Genomic DNA, 20,973 nt, shown 5'->3' with positions numbered 1-20,973 from the left:
GTTTTAGGAACTACCGATATGGATTTATGAGCGTGGCTTGAAAGAGCATGCATATCTGCATTCCCCTCCGAAACACAAACGAGCCATGATTGAGTATAGCAAGCCGTTACCTTCTGGCAGACATCCATGTGCTTTTTGAGCCCAACAATAGTTTTTCGGGTTATAACGCTGCAGGTCGGACAGGCGACTTCTCCCTTCTCACTGATCTCACGCTGCCACTGGTCCTCAGGATTTGCTGGCAAGGGGAGAGGAGAGAGGTGTTACGCTCAGCAAGAGACAGCAACCTGCCCAGGGTGTTCGTCAGGAGAGCCCTTTTTTAAGTCTTGGTTTGCCAAGTTGAAAGCCACTTTAGCAGGAAAAGTTACTGAAATTCTCTCACAGTCATGGGTCAAGTCAAATCCAGACATACGAACCGCACAGACACTTGCAGCTCCACCTGCCACGCAATTCCTGCAGCTGCCTGAGCAAACTGGGTCACTGGGCCATTTTACATAGAGTTAACTAACTTGCTGGCATTTCATAAGGAAAATGAGGTTTGCTTTTCCAACCCCACTCCATACCCTGCCTATCGGGAGTTTAAACACTAGGATGCCCCGGCCACCTCATCTTGCCCTGCCTAGAACAACTCCCCGCTGCCAAATGAAACAATTAGTGGGAGTGAAACAAAGGTGAACGTCTCGGTTCCATCCGGACTGTGTGCCTGGAAAGTTTTCCCTGGCTTTCTTTTTTCCCGGCAGAAGCACAGGCAGCTAACAGGTGTGCTAGCTTCCCGCCATGTGTTTATTTGAATGGCTGTGACAAGCTTAAAAAACACCCGGAATAAAAGATAAGTGGGGCCAAAACCTGCTCCCAGGCCCGGAGTTCATGCCGTGTTCTCAGCAGAACACGCTAGGTTTCCAGCAAGGGAAGCCTGGCCTGAATACAACCTGCCAAGTCTGTTTATTTGGATGCTCTTGCACGGCTGTGAGATCAGAGAGCCATTTATTTGAATTTGAAACCTGTGCAAGGCATTGCAGCTGTGTTTATCTTGCACATCCTGCATTCCTCCTGCTGTCAGAGCTCCCCAGGGAAAGTCAGCAACCTGTGTTAGGATGCAGGCTGTGCCTTGGAGGCTCAGGGAAGACACAGTTTCACCTGAAGCCAGGCACTGGCACCATTCTTGGAGGTGACGGTAGAAAAATGCCATCAACCCAGGAGCTGGTCCAAACTGTGGTCACACTGCAGCCAGCAGGAACCAGGATTTGGCTATCAACTCCCAGTGCTTACAGCAAAGCATTCTGTCCCCGTGCAGGGTACCCACGGCAGGATGCCACTGCAGCCACGCCAATACGTTAGGGCCCGTGTCTGCTCCCACATCTGTGCTATACCTCGGACACAGGGGAACTGCCTGCTTTCAGCTCTTCCCTTGTGCTGCATTTAGCTCGTGCTTCTGCTCACAAACCTGGTAGAAAACTAACCTGGCAAAACAGCCTGCTGGGCCTGGAGGGGTGTGAGGACCACCAGTTGCAGAGCAAAGGAGGGGGACCACACAGGCTTGGAGCAGAGCACAGGAATGAGCTGGTAGAGCAGCTAAGGTGTGCACAAAGCTGTTGCCACTGCTCCGTCTCCACCAGCCTTACCTGCTGGTAAATGCGTGACCGTTTCCTTCTTGACACCAGCTCCTGGAGGTTTCTTTTTCAGGTCCTCCATGTTGGTGCTCCCCTCCAGCTTCTTGGCTCGATGGGCTTTTGCCTTGTCTTCTGCTTTGACAAGACCTGCACAGGGAGGGAATTTTAATTTAATGCTTGCTTTAATACCATCAGACCTGAATTTAGTAGGAAAAAAAATCTCTGACATGGGGACACTGAGTCAGCTGTAGGTCTGCCAAGACTGTACGTGTAGGATCAGGCCCTTAAGTACGATAGGCAATGTCATAACAGCTTGTGGGGTTTTGTAAACACAAGAGAATCATTCCCCCCCCGCCGGCAGTTCATGGACTAGGGAAACGCTAGGGCAAAGCAGGGGTAGGCTGCTTCTAGCAAGGGAGAACCCTCCCCTGCACGAGCGCGCGGGCAAAGCGTGTGCTTCCCATTCAGGCTGCTAAAGACATCGGCTGTCAGCTGCTGAAGCGCGGGCCCCGGCCAGCCCTCCTCTCTGCGCTGAGCGGAGCCAAGCGAGCAGGAGGAAGGCTCAGCACGTGCCGAGAGCGTGATGGCAGCAGCGGCACTGCCCAGTCCCCCTCTGCTGCGCCGAATGCCTCAGGAGCTCCCAGGCTGACGTGAGAAATGGAAAACGGGACTTGCAAATGCTGCTTCGGGAAGCCTAGTTAACGGAGGACTGGGGCTCTGTCCCTGGGTCCGACCACCCCAGACCAACGTGCAGCGCAGCCTCGCGTCTGCGCTTCCCGAGGAAGGAGGCTGGCGAGGCGACGTCAGTGCCAGGGTCAGACCCACACTCGTCCCCTGCGAGGGTGCACGTGTCCCTGAAGGGCCGGGTTGCAATTCTTGCAGCCCCAGGGTCTCAATGGAAACAGCATCCCCCGCCTGGCTGCGGTACCCCCGCTGGGGGGGTGTTACAGGTGGCACGCTGCAACCGCGTGACGGAGGCAAACACTTGTCCCTTCTCACTCTCCATTCGAGGCAGTGAGTCGGGGGGACCAGTTTATTCATGAGGAATCCACAACAGATGTTTCGTTTCAGTCTATGGCAACACCTCTGTGAGGAAGTGAAGGGAAACGACCCCAGACTTCCCAGGAGCCAGAGAGGAGGAAATCGGAGGGACCACATCCAATCCGCTCGTTGGTAAGTGTGTTTAGTTCCTTCAAAGCCATTAGTGCCTCTCCCTCAGGACTCGTACTGGAAAGTGCTGCCTCCTCCAGTGCCTGGAAACCTTCTTCTAATTTCCCCGGTTGAATGAATTTCACAGCCAGTCCAAATCCCGTTGCTCTCGTGCCAGGGACCTTCCAGGTTTCCTCCCTCCCTCGTACCCACGCTGGGGTGTTTATAGAGCACAACTGCAGTCCCTCTCACTCTCCCTTCGTCAGGCTGAGCAAGCCAACTTCCAAGTCTCCTCTCGGAAAACACCCTGGCAACGCATCTCTTCCCCCTCGAATTCATTTTCTTGAAAGCGACCAGTGCTGGAGATGCTGTTTGGGGGACGGATATGTCTCTGAGTCTTTCTACACAGCACAAATCCTTCTTGACTCCACTGGAAATACTGCTACGTCCCAGGCCTGTGTTCGCCTTTTGCATGGACCACTTGTGTCAGCAGCTCTTCAGTCTCGTGTCACAACTTGGACATAGCCAGGTCCTTTTCCCCTCTTCCCTCATTTCCCAGGACAGGCTCCCGAGGCAGAGCGGACAGGGCTGTTAGCAGTGCCGGCAGCGCTACCACCTTTCCTTCCCTTTCCGATGCTCCCCCAGCGTCACATCCCCCAGGGCACGCACGGGTGGCCCCCACGTGCCGCCACCACGGGGAAGGGGCGTCCCTGATACGCCCCAGGGAGAAGCTACAACCCTACAGCTGGCCAGGGTCGCCCCCGGATTACCTTTCAGTCCAAACGTCCCCGAGATGGACGGCTGCTCCCCCGTAAATTTCTTAGGAGTTTTCTGTTTCCTTCCTGACTCAAGAGAGAGAAACAGAGAGAGAGATTTGGTCAAATAACCGTGCTGCCAGGTGGACTGCAGCAGTCCCAAGGCAAGGGGTGTGCGCAGGCTCACGTCAGGAGTGGGCAGAAGGGATCCACCCCACAGAGGCCTTTTCCACCGTGAAATAAAGGGGCTATTGAAGCAGCTACCCCACCAAACAGTAACAGGACACTGCTTCCCACCCCCACAGCCGAGGAGAGATGGTGGTATCCAAGGAAGGCCAATTTAACAACTGGAAATTGTGGCTCTACGTAGTGCCAAACGCCTAATGGTTTCCATACCCTGCACAGCTTCAGCAGCTATGGTATCCGTGCTGGTTCACTTTGGAGCCACAAGCAGTGTGAAATTGCGCTGTGGTAGGAACAACCGCGGCCCGGCACGTCACTGCCTGCCAGCCACGCAGCAGTAATCGATGGAGTGAGCCTCCTTACCCTGTCCCAGTACCTAGGGAAAACGTGTCTGCTAGAACCACCCTGGTTTAAACTGCCACAGTCAGTTAGGACAGATGAACCGACAGATGGTAGCTTGCTATGCTGTGGGTAATTCAATCCATTTCCAAACGTACGGGTCCCACAGATATACCTCTACCACAGCTGCAAACTGTTTTTAACTCGCTGCGGAAAGAAACTGGTAGAGGCAAAATTACCAGGACGCTCAAGAAAAGGATCGGATACACTCAGAGAGCACAGGGTTTGCAGGGTCACCGAGGCTTGTTACCTGGGTAGCCGTGCAAGCCATGGCAGGGTGCAGTCCCTAGCACGGGAAGCCCCGTGCCGACCGCCAGAGGCCAGGAGGCTTTGCCAGGAGAAGGAGCACCGTGCCGCCCTGTTCCTACCCTGCTCCTACCCTGCTCCTCACGCATCCACGACAGGCCCTCCCTGGATCCCGTTTGCCCTCTCATCTGAGACCCGAGTGCTCATGGAGAGAAACTCGCAGCAGCATTTCCTGGAGCAGAGTCCCTGCCCTTCCTACGGGACACCCTCTCCGGGCTCTAATCTTACTGTGCTTCATCCTCTCGGGGTCCTCCTCCTGCAGCGAGGCCTGGCTGCCCCCCTGCTGCCCAGCATCCTTGCAGCTCGAAGACTTCGCCGTGGGCGTCGCGGCTGCAATTGCCTCTGCTGCTGCGATCTGAAACTCCTTGCTCTCCCGGTTCTCCACCAGGCACTCGCCATTCTCAGCGTGGTCCTGGGCCACGGCTTTTTCCGTCTTTGCCTGTTTGGGATGGATGGTGGGGCAAGCTGAACTCTCAGCAGCTCTAGGGCAAAGCACAGAGGGCTTGTTTAAAGAGGGGTTGAGAGATAAACATCGCTGACACCTCTCCCCCCTCCCCAGCCCATGGGAATGGAAGTGGGAAGGTTCCCCTTCTCCCTGCTCTCAGCCATCCCCACCCCACTGCCCAGCAGCCCAGCCACCACCTGGTACCTTTTCTTGCCACTGCTCTTCCCAATGGACTTCTGCACTTTGTTTTCTGCTTTGCTGGTTGGCACTGGCCGGTCCAAGTGATTCCAGAGGCGATGCTTTTCTAGCTGGGTTTTGGAGGTGAAGGCAGCTTCACAGTACGAGCATGAGTACGTCAGCTTCTCCGAGATTGCACCCTGTGCAGGACGGAAGAGACAGATGGTCGCTGACATTAGACTGCAAAAAGACGAGGCTTTTCCTGACAGAGGCATGCACTGCAATGAGGCCAGGAATCTCACAAGTGCTTTGTGGCCGGTGGACAGGAGGAGACGGTTGCTGCTCCCAAAGGGGCAGCAACAAGCTACTAAGAGAGCTAGATCAAAGGTCTGGCTCAAACTCTGACCCTGAGTTGGTTGGTTGAGGGATAAATTGAAAATGCCTTTAACAGCAGCGCATGCTACGGGTGTGCAAATAGGACACTGCATAAATACCCTTCTCCCCATTGGAACGGAGCTACCGATGGCCCGGGTCACCTCTGAGCTAGGCCTGACACGGTGTCGAAGGGACCCTGGCCCTCTCGCACACACCTCACAAACAGCCTCCGGTCCATTTGTGCCCTCCTGGCTTTTCTCCCCTTTTTTATCTCACGTTTCTTCTGAGGTTGAAGGCCCAAGAGGGGTGGCTTTACCCTGAGGATGGTAATGCAAGAAAGGACGCAGAGCCCTCAGGTCTGCTTACCCCCTGGCAGCGCTGATAGTGGTACTTCAAGCCATAAATGCTGGGGAACTCCAGCCAGCAGCCCGAATTGGGGCATTTCACCCTGGAGTGGGCTTTGAACTCGTCCTTCCACTGGTTCATCAGGGGGAGCTGGGAACAGGAGACAGGAGAGACGTAGCTGAGTGAGGAGCATCGCCTGCCCAGGTGAGCAGGCAGACGCATCTCGAGAGGGCTGGGGGCACGGATCGGACCTTCGCGCTGCTCCTGTCCCCCTCCCCAGCCCCTTCCCACCGCACCGCCGCAGAGCAGACCGCAGGGCTGCGTTTCAGCACGCTCGGGCTCCTGCCAGCGAATGGGACCGTAATGGAGTTGTACGATGCAGGCTCGACAGGCTAGCGGTTCCTCCTGAAAATTTACTTTGCCATGCCTCCCAGAGCATAAAGCACACTCTCGCCCAGGCCGGGGAATAAATCAGGCCACGAGTCACCTGGGTGATTTAACCACCCCACATTTCATCTAGTCAGTAAATCACCCATGGCCACACTCTCATGACAAACCGCTCTGTGTGTTGTCCACGCTCCCATGCTGAAATTAAACTGCACAATTCCGCAGGGAATAAATCACCCCTTCCCTGGTGCTCCCTGATCATTAAACCAAACCCAACGCGGCTGCGAGAGAATAAAGCTCAGCCGGGAACGGCCCCAGGAAGGGCAGGCTGGGGCAGGGGGTGCCGTTCCACACCGTGGTTTTCCAAGGTGCTCAGTGATGCTGGGGGCCTGCAGGGAGGAGGTTCAGGGGCCCAGATCTTGCAGAGCCCCAGACTATGTCGTTCTGAAGATTAAACCATCTGATGGGCAGGTTTAACTCCAGAGGGGAGCTGGCTGGAGCAGCCAGAGCAGCAAGCCACGAAGGACAAGTCAGAGGGAGAGAGATGGGGCCGCATCTGGGATGAGACAACACGGGGGCTTACGGGAATGTCCTTCAGCGCCTGGTTCTCGGCCTTGGGTCGTCCTTTCTTCCTGCCTTCTGCTTTGTCGCTGGTTGCATTTCCTGCAAACAGACGCAGCACACATGACCCTCCGGCCGGCCGGCCACCCCGGCGGGCGCCAATCCGCCGCAGCTCGGCTCTCCCCTGCCCATCCCCGCCGCCAGCTGCCCGGCCAGCCCTACCTCGTCTCCTGGCTGCCATAGGACTGATGTGCTGCAGTCCTGGCGGTGATGGAGATTTCCCTTTGGAAAGCAATTACAGCTTCCCTGGGAATTCAGGGCACAGCCTGTGCACCCACAGACACCCATACGGGAGAGGGCTGCACACAGCCCTGCTGCTTCTGGCCACTGGAGAGCCTGGCCGGTGCCTGTCTCCCTCCAGCCATCTCTCCTTCCATTTACGGAAGCAAAGCACGGAGCAATTCCAGCATGGCTGGGGCTTGCTTTGCAAAACCGGCCTGTAAGTCCTTCCGCTTGGGTTGGAAGACGTCCTTCAACAACTGTACTACTTAGCAAAAGAAATTTGGGCCTAAATGGGCACACTGGGCCGGGGCTGGCTGTGGGGCCGTGACGGGGGCCAGGCTCAGGCGGCAGGGAGGCCACGGGGACCGTGCGCGCTGCCTCCGCAAGGGGTTCGCAGCTCTCCGTGAGCTCGGAGCGGACCCTCGCAGCACCCTGACCGCAACGCGGGGCATCGGCTGTGCAGGGCAGCAACGTGGCCAGCTCAGCCAGACGTTGCAATGTTGTCACCACTTCTGAACAGCCAGGCCTGCTCTGAAGCCTCCGGAGTCGGATGCTGGGGCACTCCGGACACAACTGTCATCTGTTCAACTGTGCTGAGCCCCAGACCGGACACTTTGGTTCACAACGGTAGTGAACTCCCTGGTTTCACCTATTTCACATCTAAAGTGGTTTGAGTGAAGCAGTGCAAACACCACAACAATTTTACTACAGTTTGTATGCGAGGACTGAGGGCAGTTTATCAAACTAATCCACTTTGACTTCCCGTTTTCAACCATCGGGGTGATTTTCAGGCATCCCAAAAAGATGTGCTCAGCTTTGTCGGACATCCGCCTCTTGCTCTTTGGGCTCTTGCAGCTGCATTTGCAAGCTTCAGTCAACGAAGGGGAGACTGAAGATGTGACCGAGGAGGCGCGTGGCTGGCTGTCGGTTTGGAGACCGTGGCTCAGGACCCCAAGCAGGAGCAGGCAGAGCTGCAGCGAGCGATGCCCCGAGGGGTCTGGCTGCGCTCGCTCTTCTGCGCGGCTCCCCGGCACCGAGGGTGCTCTGCACTGCTCAGGGTCCTTTGCTGCGCTCTGGTTTTCAAGCTTGACAATTGCTAACAGAAACAGCCAAAATCAGGGCAATTTTGGAAAATACAGGTCACGACAGAGCTGAAACGATGGGAATAGCAGGAAATAGCAATGGCCATTTTCTGCAACGGATTTCAACCTGGGTTTGTAGCTTGGCTGCGCTAAAGCCAACACCGCGGACAAGAGAAGGGCGCAGGTACCCGAGCCCCGTTTTTAAACCCTTGTCTGCTGTGGGGCCCGTGCAAATCTGCCTGCACGCTCACTTGTGGGCACAGCTCAAAAGAGGGGGGAAGCAAAGGCAACAGCAGAGAGGCACGACAGCTCCTTGGTCAAAACCACGTGATCAAAGCAGGTCAAGCTCCGCACGGGTGGATGCGAGCAGCCAGCGTGCAAAAAGTGAACGTGCCTCCAAGTGAAACCAGCCTGCTGTGGAGGAGTCGCTGCAAAGCTCTCTCAAACGTATTTTGAGGGCCAACCTGTAACTTTAAGTGATGTGGGGAGGCAGCGTAACCCAAAGCCAAGCCGGACAGATGTGAACAGCCTATGGGAAATACTGTGCACGGAAGACTCAAACTGAGATCTGGGAGGGTTTAATGAACAGGCCTGGGAATAAAAGCCATTTGCTACAAAAACAGAAACAGAAAGAAACCAAAAACCTCCCTGCAAAGGAAACCCTAAAACAGCTAGCAGAGGATAATTTAGGTAAAAAACCCAAACTAACTCAGCCTATAAAAGAGCCTTCCCTGGTGAAAAGCAGATAAAAAGAACAGGCCAGCAGCACCGCCTGCAACCTCTCCAGCTCCTGAGAAACCAGAGCTCAGCTCCGAGGCTGCTGCTGGCCGTATTCAGAAGCCAAGCCAGCATTTTTGGAACAAGAGTTAGAGGTTAAACGGAAAGCCAACAGGTTACCTACAAAAGCACTGCCAAAAACACTCTCTCTCTCCTTTTTCATGCCTTCTGCCCCACCAGCCAGTGGAAAAATAGCAAACAAGACAATTTAATTTCCAGTCCCCTGAAGTTGTGCCAGCTGGTTTGCTCTGCTTTGATATCCATAAAAGCATCATTTGATGATGTTGCATCCTTTGGGAATCCCACTCGCCCAGAAGGCCTCGTCGGCAAGACGTGACTGTTCACGTACAACACAGCAGTGACCTTTATGGAATATAAATTAAGCCCTTAAAAAGCCATTTACCTTCCCCCCTGCAAGGCAACCTCATTGCTCTAGCGGGGCCCCAGAGCTACAATAAACCCGAAGGACGACCACAGCAACCCCGAGCCAGCTGGCGTGTCAACAGGTACCTGCGGCTGTTAGACGAGGCTCGTTCACAACCACGTATTTAATGCTGCTTAGTCCCTCTCCAGCCTTACGCACCGCCTCCCACAGTTGTCACAAAAATGCCCCGTTTGGTTTGGACTCTCCCTTGCTTTGCTCTGCCCCAAAACGTAAGGGATGGCTTGTGGCCCTAAAGAGAGGGGAGAGGAGGATTTTGCAAGCTTGCGCCTGGCCCGTGCTAGCTCTGGAGCAATCTTTGCAGGGCTCCTCTCAACCCCTCGCAGAGCTTCTGCAGAGGGCTTCTGTTCATCACAGGCTCCCTTTGCGTTTCATATTTTCCCTGCTGTTAAATTCAGGCTCACTCAGACCACACATTCAGGCTTTTCCTCCATGCTTGTGGAAGTGAGGGCCTCACCCTCCACTCGAGATGGGAGCTAGGAGTCTTGCACATCATGGGACTCCGCGAGCTGGGAGTTCACGAAAAACACCAGATAATACAGCATTTGCAGAAAAATCACAAAGGCTCACAACACCGCAGTTACCTGTCACTCCTCCTCCTCTTTTCAGCTTTGTCTCCTAAATGCTTCAAAATACTCCAAGTTCAAAATATCCCAAAGCAGCCAGAACAGCGTGTCACCATTCCCCCAAGCCACTCTCTCCAGAATGAATCCAGCACATCCAGGGACGCAGCATGTTCGGATGCTCCGGTGACAGCTCCGCTCTCCCTCTGCTTTTCACAGCTTGCAAAAGTTTCAAAACTTTTGGGGACATTTCATGCAGAGAAGCACATGAGACTTCCCAGTCGAGACACCCCTCGTGTCCTCATTCAACTGCCAGGTGGGGACAGCGAGGACGGGGATGGGAGAGCCCCGGGGAGCAGAAAATGCTCCCTCTTCTCCCAACATCTGCACTGGCAGCTCCTCGCACTGCCACCTGCCAGCCCGGAGCCCGCTGCCGCGAGGCCAGCTGCAGTGACCATGGTGGGTACGTGCTGTGCTGGCACGCAGCGCGCCCCGCAGCGCGCTCAGTGCGAAACCCAGACCTTTTATAGGCATCTGCAGCAGAGGCGCAAACCTGGCTGCGCTTAGTTTTACGGCTGGCCTCGTGGCCGTGTGTCCCTGCAGCCGGTTCCCGCAGTCGTGCATTGAGTCAGCAAGATGGAAATGGCAGGTCCTCTAAAAGCAGCGACTGGGGACAGCTTTCCCGTATACTCACGGCTTCTCCGGACCAAGACCAAAAGCACACAGCGGAAAGCGCGCTCCCTGCGCCAACCAGGCTGCTGCATCCGAGAGAGGGGCCAGCAAAGCCACGGCGAGGGAGGCCCCTTTCTCCCCGGTGCGCGTTAAGCCTAATCTCCCCCGACAAAGGGAACGCTGTTAAAAGTTTTCACCCCCAGCGCTTTCCCAGTAGGAGCAATGAAACTTCTTCCCTCCAGCACGTCTACCTAAATCAGAAGGAAGGGCTGAAAAAGGGAGGGCTTTTCCACCTTTAAAGTTGTTGATAGGATGTGGCACAGGGGAAAAAGACCCCCAAAACACAGGTATATTTATACTGCAGGCAGATGTAGTTCATTCTCTGTAGCAATCACTGCTCTGGTAGCAATTACAGCTGCAACTGCCTCGAGGGAAGAGCAACATTTGGGAAACATTTAGGGCAAGGTTTCCCCAGGAGGCCAGGGATTTTGGATGTCCAGTCTGAGATACATCGCTGGGGTCTGTTTTTCAGAGGAGCCGGGCTCCCACCTTGTGCAAGCGCTGGGCCGCGGCAGCGATCGGAGGCTACGCTGAGCAGCCGACGGGGCCCGGGCCGCACCACGGCCTACGTCCTGCCGACCTCAACCTCTGTGTGCCCCGATGCCCGGCTGCCTGGGCAAGGTGAGAGGTGAAGAGGCACCAGCCAAACCTCGGGCCCAGAGCTGCCCAAATACAGCAAAACCGCGTCCAGACCAGCAGCTCTGCCCCACGGTGTCCAGAGCTGCCCCAGCCTCGTTAGCTCGGGTGAAGGCGGCTGGAGCGTTTCTGTGCTCGCAGTGTAGGTCTGCCCGGCACAAGCAGACAAGAGAAAAATCTCCTTGGGCCCAGAAATTCCTGGATAGAGAAATCAGCTATCCATCAGTGACAACCCTTCGCAAGCTGGTCCCCCGGGCTTGTACGCTCACAAGCCGACATCCTGGGGGACGCGACACGGGAGACAGCAGATGGTCTAAACTCGTTTAAGCCTTTCCATCCTTTCATGTAACACTTAGCTACCAACGTGATAAATAGACGGCGAGACACCCATCTCGTTAGACAGATGCACACCCCTCTAAAGAGGGAGATCATCTCTCTCCCTCCCCTCCTGGCACTCCCCGTTTCCTGGGAGCAGCTCCCTACAGGTCCAGGGGCCCAGGGCTTTCGTGGCCCAGCACAGCCAACGCCGGTCGTTCGAACCCACAGAGCTGAGGCTGCACCGAGCCGCTCAGGCACACTGGGAGACCCGATGCATTTGCACCTTGTCCCCTCCACCCCCTTCACCTCCGCGGAAAGAAAACCCCGTTCCTTACCAAGCTTGGGAAGCTCTGCCGGCGGATTTATCCTGGCGTCTGTCCTGCTTTCTTTGCTCGCGGTGGGTTTGTTCGAGCCTGCAGTTTTCCTTCCACCTTTACAGGCATAGGAATCCGCCATCTCTGAAACAAGCAGGGGACGTGTTAAAACTCACGCACAGCCCCACGGAGCTGGGAAAAAAAATATGCTGAAAGCAAGGAGAGCTGCTGGGGAGGGAGGGAGGGGACTTAGAAAACTACCGGACAGCAATAAGTGTTGCCACAAAGAGAAGAAACGGGATGTGTTTCTAAATGTTTGTTATATGGCTGAGCAACGCCACAGACATGGTTGAAAAGCTGCTTTCATTACAGGCTGGTTTTCTCTCCGCGTATAACAGCAAAGACTTTATTAAAAATTATGGGCTGGCTTCATCCAAAGAAGTAACGAATAAATGGCTTTTCCCCTTCGTTTATTTCTACACTTTCATTTAAAACACCAAAAGAAAAAAGAATAGTGAGTTTTAATGAGCAGATGTAGTGATAAATTTCCAATTTTCCTTATTAATGGGAAACTGTTATAAACTGAGAATTGTTAATGTTATCTAAATTTTCCATATTAATAATTCAATTTGGTTTCCTCTATAAATAATGAACATCAGAAATTATCGCAAAAGGCCCAGTCTTGCTCCCAGCGGAAGCAGGCAGTAGGACAACCCCTCAACTTCAACGGTGCCAGGAATGAGCCCACGGCACGGCTGGATCTTGCCTGAGTTTATTCCAAATATCTTCAGATGCACGCCAAGCCCAAACCCCGTCACGCTCAAATTAGTGGAGGAGCGACAATCAGCTAGAATGAGTCACCTGAACGTGCTGGCATTGACTTCTCCCCGTTTGGCTACAACGCAGCAGGAGCGAGGGATGCCCGGCCACCTCGCAGAAGACACTCACGCCTTTCTGTTTTGGAAATGCCTCTAAAAATGCAGACGAAACTTCCTGGAGTGCTGAGCAACCGGTGATTTTGGGGGAGCACGTGGCAGGTTCAGCACGGGAGAGGCAAGCTGTGTCCAGACAACTGGGAGCACTGCCAGGACCAAGCAGACGGACCCAAATCCTCTGCGGCTCCTGCCTTGGCCCGGCTTCTGCTGGAAAGGCCGGTCACACCAAGGGAGCCAAATCCTGCCCTATGTCTACAGCTCAGCTGAAATCTAGGGGGCAGAACGAAGGATGACTCTGGACCATCTGTTTATACCAACATTCATTGTGTTCTCTAATGCACAAACCAGCTCCTCACTGGGATCTAGAAGATGGTGCCAAATCAGTCTCCTGGGGAAACTGAGGCACGGAGCTTTCCCTCTTCCTCACGGTCCGCAGTGAAGCAGGCGGGGTGGCATGCACGGGGGAGCTCTGTGGTCATGCAACAGGCTGCTCAGCCCCAGTAGATGACGGTCCCCATCCCATCGGGACCAAACGCAGCAGGGTGGTCAGAGCACCTCCAAGGGAAGGGTGTCACCTTCCCTTCTCTCCCGGCTCCTAGACCCTACAGAAATTGAGAGTCCAGGAAGAGGTGCAAGAATTGAGACCACGAGGTGATCTTGCAGGAGGACAGCACTGTTCCAGCCCGACACGCAGCCTTGCTGCGCGTGACACGGTCTTTGCTGACCGAGAGCCAGATGACGGACCACCATCAAGGCAAGACAGGCGGGCATTCACGGACACCGAGGTTTCGCTCTCCCGGCCCAGCAGCAGAGCCTGTCCCTGCAGCGTTTCATTCAGTCGCCTCCTTATCGCGTGGGTCCTTCTTTGCACAGCTCTGCCCTGAGCCAACCACCTGTTCGGACTTCTGGGGTGCAGCGGCAGCGGCGAGGCCTGATCGTTCCGCTGCGGCCTGCAGTAATTCTCCAGAAACGCAACCAGGCTGCCCGCAAGCCTGTACTGCTCGAAGCTGCGGTGTTACGTGCTCAAACGCCCCGACGAGCCGCAAGCAGCCGCGAGCCGATCCCGTCGCAGACGCGCGACTTTCCCTCTAGCTCCTGTCTCGCACGGAAAGCGAGCTCCCTTCACACCCCGGGTCTGCCAGCCACCGCTGCGGTTCCTCCCCTCCAGACAGCGCAAGCTAAGACACCTCTGATTACAGGGGCTGTCGGGAGACACCACGTTCCCCTTGACTGAAAAGCAGCAAGGCCCCAGGGACTGCGCCCTGGGCACCAGGGAGAAAGGAGTCCTCCAAACCTCCGCAAGAGCTTCGCACTCTGGGAGGGAAGCCTTGCTGACCACCGTGGCCACTTTTGGCCCGGAGGCCTGGGACGGGACACGGGGAGGAAACAACGCTGGTGCTGAGCCAGGCGCCCGGCAGCACGGCTAAGGGAAGCGCCAATCGGTGCTTTCTTCCCCTTTGCTTAGCACTTCTCTCCCCCACACACACATCCTAAAAAACACAGATTTGACTCTTCGCCCCCAAAGCCTCCCACAAAATCGCATGTTTGCATCGTTTAACTCAACCGAAGGGGAAGAGGCGTCGCCCCGCAGCATCCAGCAGCCAACGTGCTGCTCGGCAGCCTCAACCCAGCCAGCCGAGCAGCCAAAGCGACAGCCCTCGCGCGCCAAGCGCGTGCTCAGGAGAACGCTACTCATCGCAACCAGAGCGATTTCAGCGGTCTGAGGAGCGTGGCGGCATCCCTGCCTGGAGCGCGTGGTAAACGGGTCTTCCTTCAACCCACCGCGCAGAGGCCCCGGAAGGGTCGAGCCTGCCACGGTAGCACACTTGCACGGCCTCGCGAGGCAAGTCAAGAGCCCAAGCACGGGAGGCAGCAAGACCCCGACGCTGCCGCCCGTGTCCTCGCCACGCGGGACACGAGGGCGTCCTTGTGACGGGCCTTGCTGCGTGGGAAAGGGCACTGCCTGTCGCGTGCAAACCAGACGCTCCGAGAAGCTCTGGCAAAACCCTCCAGCACGTGTTCAGCTGGTGACAAATATTTGGTTGTTTGCACGGACACAAAGGTTAATCGGATCAAATGAGAAATTTCAGTCTTGGCAACAGGTTCTCTGGCATTTGGTGCTGAACACAGGAATCATTATCCAGCTAATTTGGGCTCCTTCGGCAGGAGATTGGTGCATTAGCTACAGCTTGTCTGCTGGCAGCGTCGGGAAGGCCCAGCGACCCAGGGACCCCGGGACGCCAGGCGCTGCACAAACCATGCAACAACCTTTTGGTCTGAACAAACAAGCCTGGCCGCGGGGGTGAGAGGAGGAGCGGGACCGTCTCCACGACTGAGGCAACTGCACGTGGCTGGAGAGACCAGAGGCCTGGACAGCCTTTTTACGGCTGGTCGTCTTCCCATCTGAGCAAGAGAAGACACCCCAGCTCCTAACCCCATCCGCTGGTGCATTCCCAGGGACGACTGCTGGTCTCCAGAGCAAGCAGAGAGGTGGTTCCTGCGGTGCATTCCCAAATCTCAGCCCCAGCTCATCTGCACGGCCACAGAGGTCCGCTGCACTGTCCCTGCTCCTCCAGGGGACGGACATACCAGTCCCCCTCCTTCCTCTGCTATCTCCTAACCCCTCTGCTCCCTCTGAGCTCTCCTCACAGTTAAGTCACTTGCAGGAAGAAAAGAAAAAAAAAAGAAAAAAAAAGACTGAAGAAACAAAGCTAACTGAAAGCTGAAGACGACAACATCTCTGCCTGTTTTACAACCGGGTGAAAACCAATGGGAAGTTCACACAGCTGACGTCGATCAAAGCTGGGCTAGTGCCTAAACCCAGCAGCTCCACAATTTAACTCGTTTGGCTACGCACACGCTTCCAGAGAGAGGGAGAGACGGGGAAGGGAGCACCGGGATAAAGATCTCACAGGAGCCCCGGCGTGCCCAGAGGCACAGACAGTCACCCGCGAGCGGCAGAGCTGCGGACGGGGCGCACACCCTCAAGAGCGCCGCGCTCCTGCCTATCTAGACAGGGCTGTAATTAGACACACTATAGAGCATAAAACGTCTGCATTTGCCACATAAACACTGTACGTATTTGAGCAGTTTTAAGGAAAATCACACTAATTACACGCCGGGCAAATGCTGCCTTTAAAGTTGGTGCCCGGGAGCCTGGTTGCACTTGGGCTCCCAGCGCTGGCTGCCCGGGAAGATGCCGGGGATGCCGGAGGGAGCGAGCCGCGTGATGGTGCAGGAGCAGGGACAGGCCGGGCTGCGCACGGATTTGCTTATTTACTTTCTTTACTTAACACCCAAGGGCAGTGTAAACTAAACCACAGGAGCCAGGGCAGGAGCCAAGCATCGCCACCCCAAACACTCCCTTCCAAAAACTACATTCGCGTTCAGCATCTTCAGCTCAGCCCTATTCTCACAGCTAATAACTTCTTCCTCCCCTTCACACATCTGTCTCCTCGCAGAGATCCTTTCTGGCCAGCTTAGAATGGTTTGAACTTCTTTTGTTTTCCACACCAAATACTTCTTTGATTTTTTTTCCCCTCTTATTTTTGGCTAAATGAAAAATAAAAGCAAATAAACCATTTAGCAAGAGCCAAACTCCACTCCCTTACCACCGATACAACCCCAGGGATCCTGGAGGAATTGCCCCGGAGCCAAAGAGCAGAAATCAGCCCATTGTTTTTTGTAATGTCCAAACTTCTCACTTGTTTTTGCCTAACGCATGCTGAAACCAGACAACAGATTACATCCCGCGCCTTTCCGCGCTTTCATTAAATTTTCTTTAAAACCCTTTTGCAACTTATGGGGCGGGGGGGAGAAAAAGATATCGGCAGGTCCTTACTGTGCATGGTGCGAGGACACCTTATGCTCGTGCCATCGGAGCAGGGCGGCAGGCAGGGGACGGAGCAGCCGGGGACGCGGCGGGAGCGCACGAACCGCCGCGGGGGCTCACGGATTAACGTTCCGGCTCGGCTCGAGGCACCTGGGGCAGAAGTGAGAGGTAGCATTTTTAAAGCATCCCATTCCCGCTCCAGAAAAAAAGCAGCAGGCCAACACAAGAGGCAGCCAGGGATGAGCGGCAGCCCGCACCGGCGCAGCTAATGTCACACTCGCTTTGCTTTCCCAGACAGGCTATTTTCTATTACAAACCACTCCAACAGCGGTGTCGAGCTCTGCTGGCCGGGCGCAGCCGCGAGCGCACGGATCAGCACTTCGAGCAACGGCTGGGGAAACTGCAGTGACTGCCTGGAGATTTGGGTCAGTCTGACACAGACTGAAAAAGGGGAAATAACTCCATGCACAAACACACGGCCATTGCCTTGGATAAAGTCAAGGGGAGGGCGCGCACGGCTGTACCCGAACGCTGCCCGTTTTAGCTCGGCTGGCAGGCTGGCTCCCATCCGCCAGGGACTGCTGGGATCCCCCCATTCCCAGTAAGCCCTGTGGCTATGGAGGGGGAAAAATTGCCTGGCAGGTTTTAGGCACAAAGTTCTCCAGCTGAAACTCCTACACAGGTCCCATTGCTAAGGGTGCGCCTCGTGCAAGCGGCCCCCATCACCAGTCGATACGCTCCACTTATCGTTAATAATTTAGCAACGGCTCCAAACGGCCCGTGGTGATGCTCAGGGCTGGGTAATGCCAAAATGGGAAGCGACCGGCACATCCCTGCCCTGCGCAGCGCAGGAGCTAGCGGCGCGCCAAGGCCGGCGGCGGGGGATGACACGAGGACACCGCGGCCGACGGAAACCAACGGAGCTCCCCGATTTCAGCTGCTCTCCCGGCACCCGAGGATCTGCTTTCTCTCAGTGTCGATTACCCCTTCCGCTAGCTCGAGACAGAAACTGCAGCAGCAGCACGAGGAGTCTAAGGTTATGCACTGGGAGACACTTCCTAAGAGCAAAGGCAAGGAGCAAAATCCGAGCAAAAATCTGGGGCTGCTAGTTCCCACGTTTAACATCCCCCTGCAAAGGTGCTTCTCAAGGAAATAATTCTCATCAAGTACAAACAGCATAAAGCCGCTGTCTTTCAGCCAAGTGACTATTTCTGGGCGTGGGTGAAGCTTTTGATGGTTTAAAGTTTCTGTTTGAAACACGTTAGCAAGTCCCTCCCCCTCGCCCATCCTAAGGCACAAAAGCAAACGGGAAAAGCACACACACGCGCACAAGAAAAACCCCAGCAGACAATGAGCAGCAGCAACTTCATCCGATCCCCGCTGCCGCCTGGCCTCCTCGGAGCCTGCCCCCTCCAGCAGCGACGTTCCGGCTAGGCCAGCGCCCCTCGCGCGCCGGACCAGCACAGAGATGTCCCCGACCTGGCCTGCCCCGTCCGCGGCAGGTCTCGCCTCTGCCGCAAGGTCGTGGCAGCGGGTGCCCACCACAGTGACCACGATGTCCCTGTGTCCCCTCGCCCAGGGGTGTCCCTAGCGTGAGGGGATGCGGCGTTTGGTGCAGCTGTCCCTTCCCTGGGCCTGCTGGGGCCACCCCATCTGCCTGTCACCTCCCTAGCCTGGACATCCCATCCGCCTGTCACCTCCCTGGCCTGGCCATCCTGTCCGACCATCACCTCCCTGGTCATCCCATCTGCTTGTCACCTCCCTAGCCTGGCCATCCTGTCTGCCTCTCACCTCCCTGGTCATCCCATCTGCTTGTCACCTCCCTGGCCTGGCCATCCCGTCCGCCTGTCACTTCCCTGGCCTGGCCATCCTGTCCGACCATCACCTCCCTGGTCATCCTGTCCACCTGTCACCTTCCTGGCCTGGCTGTCCTGTCCTGTCTGACCATCACCTTCCTGGCCTGGCCATCCTGTCCATCACCTCCCTGGACATCCTTTCTGCCTGTCACCTCCCTGGTCATCCCTGTCCACCTGTCACCTCCCTGGCCTGGCTGTCCCATCCGACCATCACTTCCCTGGTCATCCCGTCCGACTATCACCTCCCTGGTCATCCTGTCTGCCTGTCACCTCCCTGGCCTGGCCATCCCGTCTGACCATCACCTCCCTGGTCATCCTGTCCGACCATCACCTCCCTGGCCTGGCTGTCCTGTCCTGTCACTTCTCTGGCTCTCCCATTCACCTGTCACCTCCCTGGCCTGGCTATCTTGTCTGTCACCTCCCAGGCAGGCCCCCGCTTCTCCTGCCACTTCCCAGGCCAGGCCACCTGCCTGTCACCTCTCCGGCCCCCTCCTCGGCCAGGGAGCCGCACGGCGCGTCCCCTCCCCTCCCGTCCCCTCCCCTCGGCGGGGCCGCGCCACCGCCTCTGCCCTGCCCGGGCCCCTCGCGGGGCGGCCGGTGTCACCCGCCGCCGCCTGTCACCGAGGGGGGGGGGGCGCTGGGCCGGCGCGAGGCGACACGCGACGCCGGGTCCCCCCGGGGGAGGGGGGGAACAAAAAAAAAAGGGGGGGGGAACCCCCAACAAAACAGGGGCAGGAGAGGAGCGGCGGCGGCGGGAGCCCCGCGCCAGCGGAGCGAAGGCGGCGAGGCAAAATGGCGACGCCGGCCGCGGCGGGCGCGAGCGCGGGGGGGGGGGGGGGGGGGGCGGCGGCGGCGCTCGGAGCTTACCTGGGCGGCGGCGGCGGGCCGCGGCGCGGGGCGGCGGCGCGGGGCGAGGCGAGGCGGCGCCGGGCCGCCCGCCGCCCCCGGCTGCGGGCCGCCGTGCGGGGCTCCGAGGCGCGGCGACACCCGCCGCGGCGGCGCCGCGCTCCGCTGCCGCGCTCCCGCCCGCCGCCGCCGCCGCCGCGGCTCATGCGCGCTGCCCGGCCCGGCCCGCCCCGCGCCCCGCGCCCGCCGCCGGCCCGCGCCGGCCCAGCCGCCCCGGCTCTCGCGTGGCTCCGCCGCCGGGCCGCGGGGCGGGCGGCCGGGGGGGGGGGGGAACCGCCCCGGGAGGGCGGGACGCGGGCGGCGCCCCTTCCCCCGCCCCGCGGCCCCGGCGGCCCCGCGGCTCGGCCCGGTGCGGTGCGGCGCGGCGGCAGGCAGGTGCGAGCCCCGCGGCGGCGCGGCGCGGCGCGGGGGAACGGGACGGGGACGGGGACGGGGACGGGGACGGGGCGGCTGCGCTGCCCCCTCCCGAGCGGGGCCGCGGCGGCGCGGGGGCAGCGCAGCACGCCCGGCCCGGCCCGTGTCCCGGCCTGTCCTGTCCCATCCCACTGCATCTTATCCCATCCCATCCTGTCCCGTCTCATTCCCTTCCATCCCATCCCATCCCATCCTGTCGCATCTCGTCCCATCACATCCCATCCCATCCTGTCCCATCCCATTCCATCTCATCCCATCCTGTCCCATCCCATCCCACCACATCTCGTCCCATTGCATCCCTTCCCATCACATCCCATCTTGTCCCATCCCATTCTGTCTCATCCCATCGCATCCTGTCCCATCGCATCCCATTCTGTCCCAGTCCATCCCATCCCATCCTGCGTGGCCGTGGGGCAGCGTCGGAGTGGCGAGGCCCCGGACAGCCCCGAGCCCCATGATCCCAGGCGGGCGGCTTTCCGCGCTGTCGCCCCGGGATCGCAGCCCGGCTCTGGCCCATGCAGGTCGGGGAGCGCAGGGGACGGTGTGGCAGGGCAGGGCTGTGCGCCCGGGCGTTTCGGGCGCCCCCTGCTCCCCCAGGCCCCTGCTGCCGGAGGACGGAATTTCCTTTGGAAATGCCCGTGAGGCCGAGGTGCTGCACCGGCCGGGGTCCAGCCGCGGGGCCCCGTTGCCCTGCGTGAGAAACACCGGGCTTTGCGCCGTGCGGGGGCTCTTGCAGCAACGCGCCCCCGTTGCGATTGCCTGGAAACTCCCAGCGTGGGAGCACAAATCCCATTTTTCCCTCCGGAGGAAGCAGCGAGGTGCAGAGGACCGAACCCTGCAAAAGCGAGAGCCTGCACCCACGGGCAGCGGCGCCGGCAGCCAAACCCAGGCGTTCCCAGCGTTAATACCGACCTCCCGCAGCCCCCAGACCCACAAGCGACGGGGTGGGATCCTCCCTTAGCCCCTTCTCCCCCAAGCAGGGGAAACTCCGGAGTTTTGCAACGCGGGAGCTAAGCTGTCACCCTGCCCCGAGCCACCTTGCACCCTCGCGGCGTCAGGACACCTCCGGAACGGAATGGGAAGCACGGATAACTTCCTGCATCTCCGGGGACCTGGGCACGGCAAGGCTCTCGGCTTTATTCGCATCTCATTCCCCTGTTCCCCAAGTCCGTGGGATGGGCCAGCCTCCGCTTCC

At 57.8% G+C, this 20,973-nt stretch overlaps 1 protein-coding gene across 2 annotated transcripts in view; it reads right to left on the bottom strand.

The window, feature by feature from the left end:
- Positions 1 to 19,380, bottom strand: part of ZNF512B (zinc finger protein 512B) — a 38,652-nt gene extending 19,272 nt beyond the window's left edge. For both annotated transcript variants that reach the window (XR_010885974.1, XM_067307492.1), the window contains exons 1-10: positions 19,326 to 19,380; positions 16,612 to 16,752; positions 11,857 to 11,979; positions 6,712 to 6,791; positions 5,763 to 5,891; positions 5,049 to 5,221; positions 4,628 to 4,881; positions 3,527 to 3,598; positions 1,620 to 1,754; positions 111 to 235 (exon numbers count right to left, since the gene is read on the bottom strand). Coding sequence is in view for 1 of the 2 variants with exons in the window: in XM_067307492.1 (XP_067163593.1) it covers positions 111 to 235; positions 1,620 to 1,754; positions 3,527 to 3,598; positions 4,628 to 4,881; positions 5,049 to 5,221; positions 5,763 to 5,891; positions 6,712 to 6,791; positions 11,857 to 11,979; positions 16,612 to 16,618 (1,098 nt within the window). In the remaining variant the exon portion in view is untranslated. The remainder of the gene's footprint in view (positions 1 to 110; positions 236 to 1,619; positions 1,755 to 3,526; positions 3,599 to 4,627; positions 4,882 to 5,048; positions 5,222 to 5,762; positions 5,892 to 6,711; positions 6,792 to 11,856; positions 11,980 to 16,611; positions 16,753 to 19,325) is intronic.
- Positions 19,381 to 20,973: the final 1,593 nt, after the last annotated feature.

This window comes from Apteryx mantelli, chromosome 18 (assembly GCF_036417845.1).
Source record: "Apteryx mantelli isolate bAptMan1 chromosome 18, bAptMan1.hap1, whole genome shotgun sequence".
NCBI classification, from domain to species: Eukaryota; Metazoa; Chordata; class Aves; order Apterygiformes; family Apterygidae; genus Apteryx; species Apteryx mantelli.
Note: the sequence above shows the minus strand (reverse complement) of the source record. Positions and strands in the feature narration are given on the sequence as shown.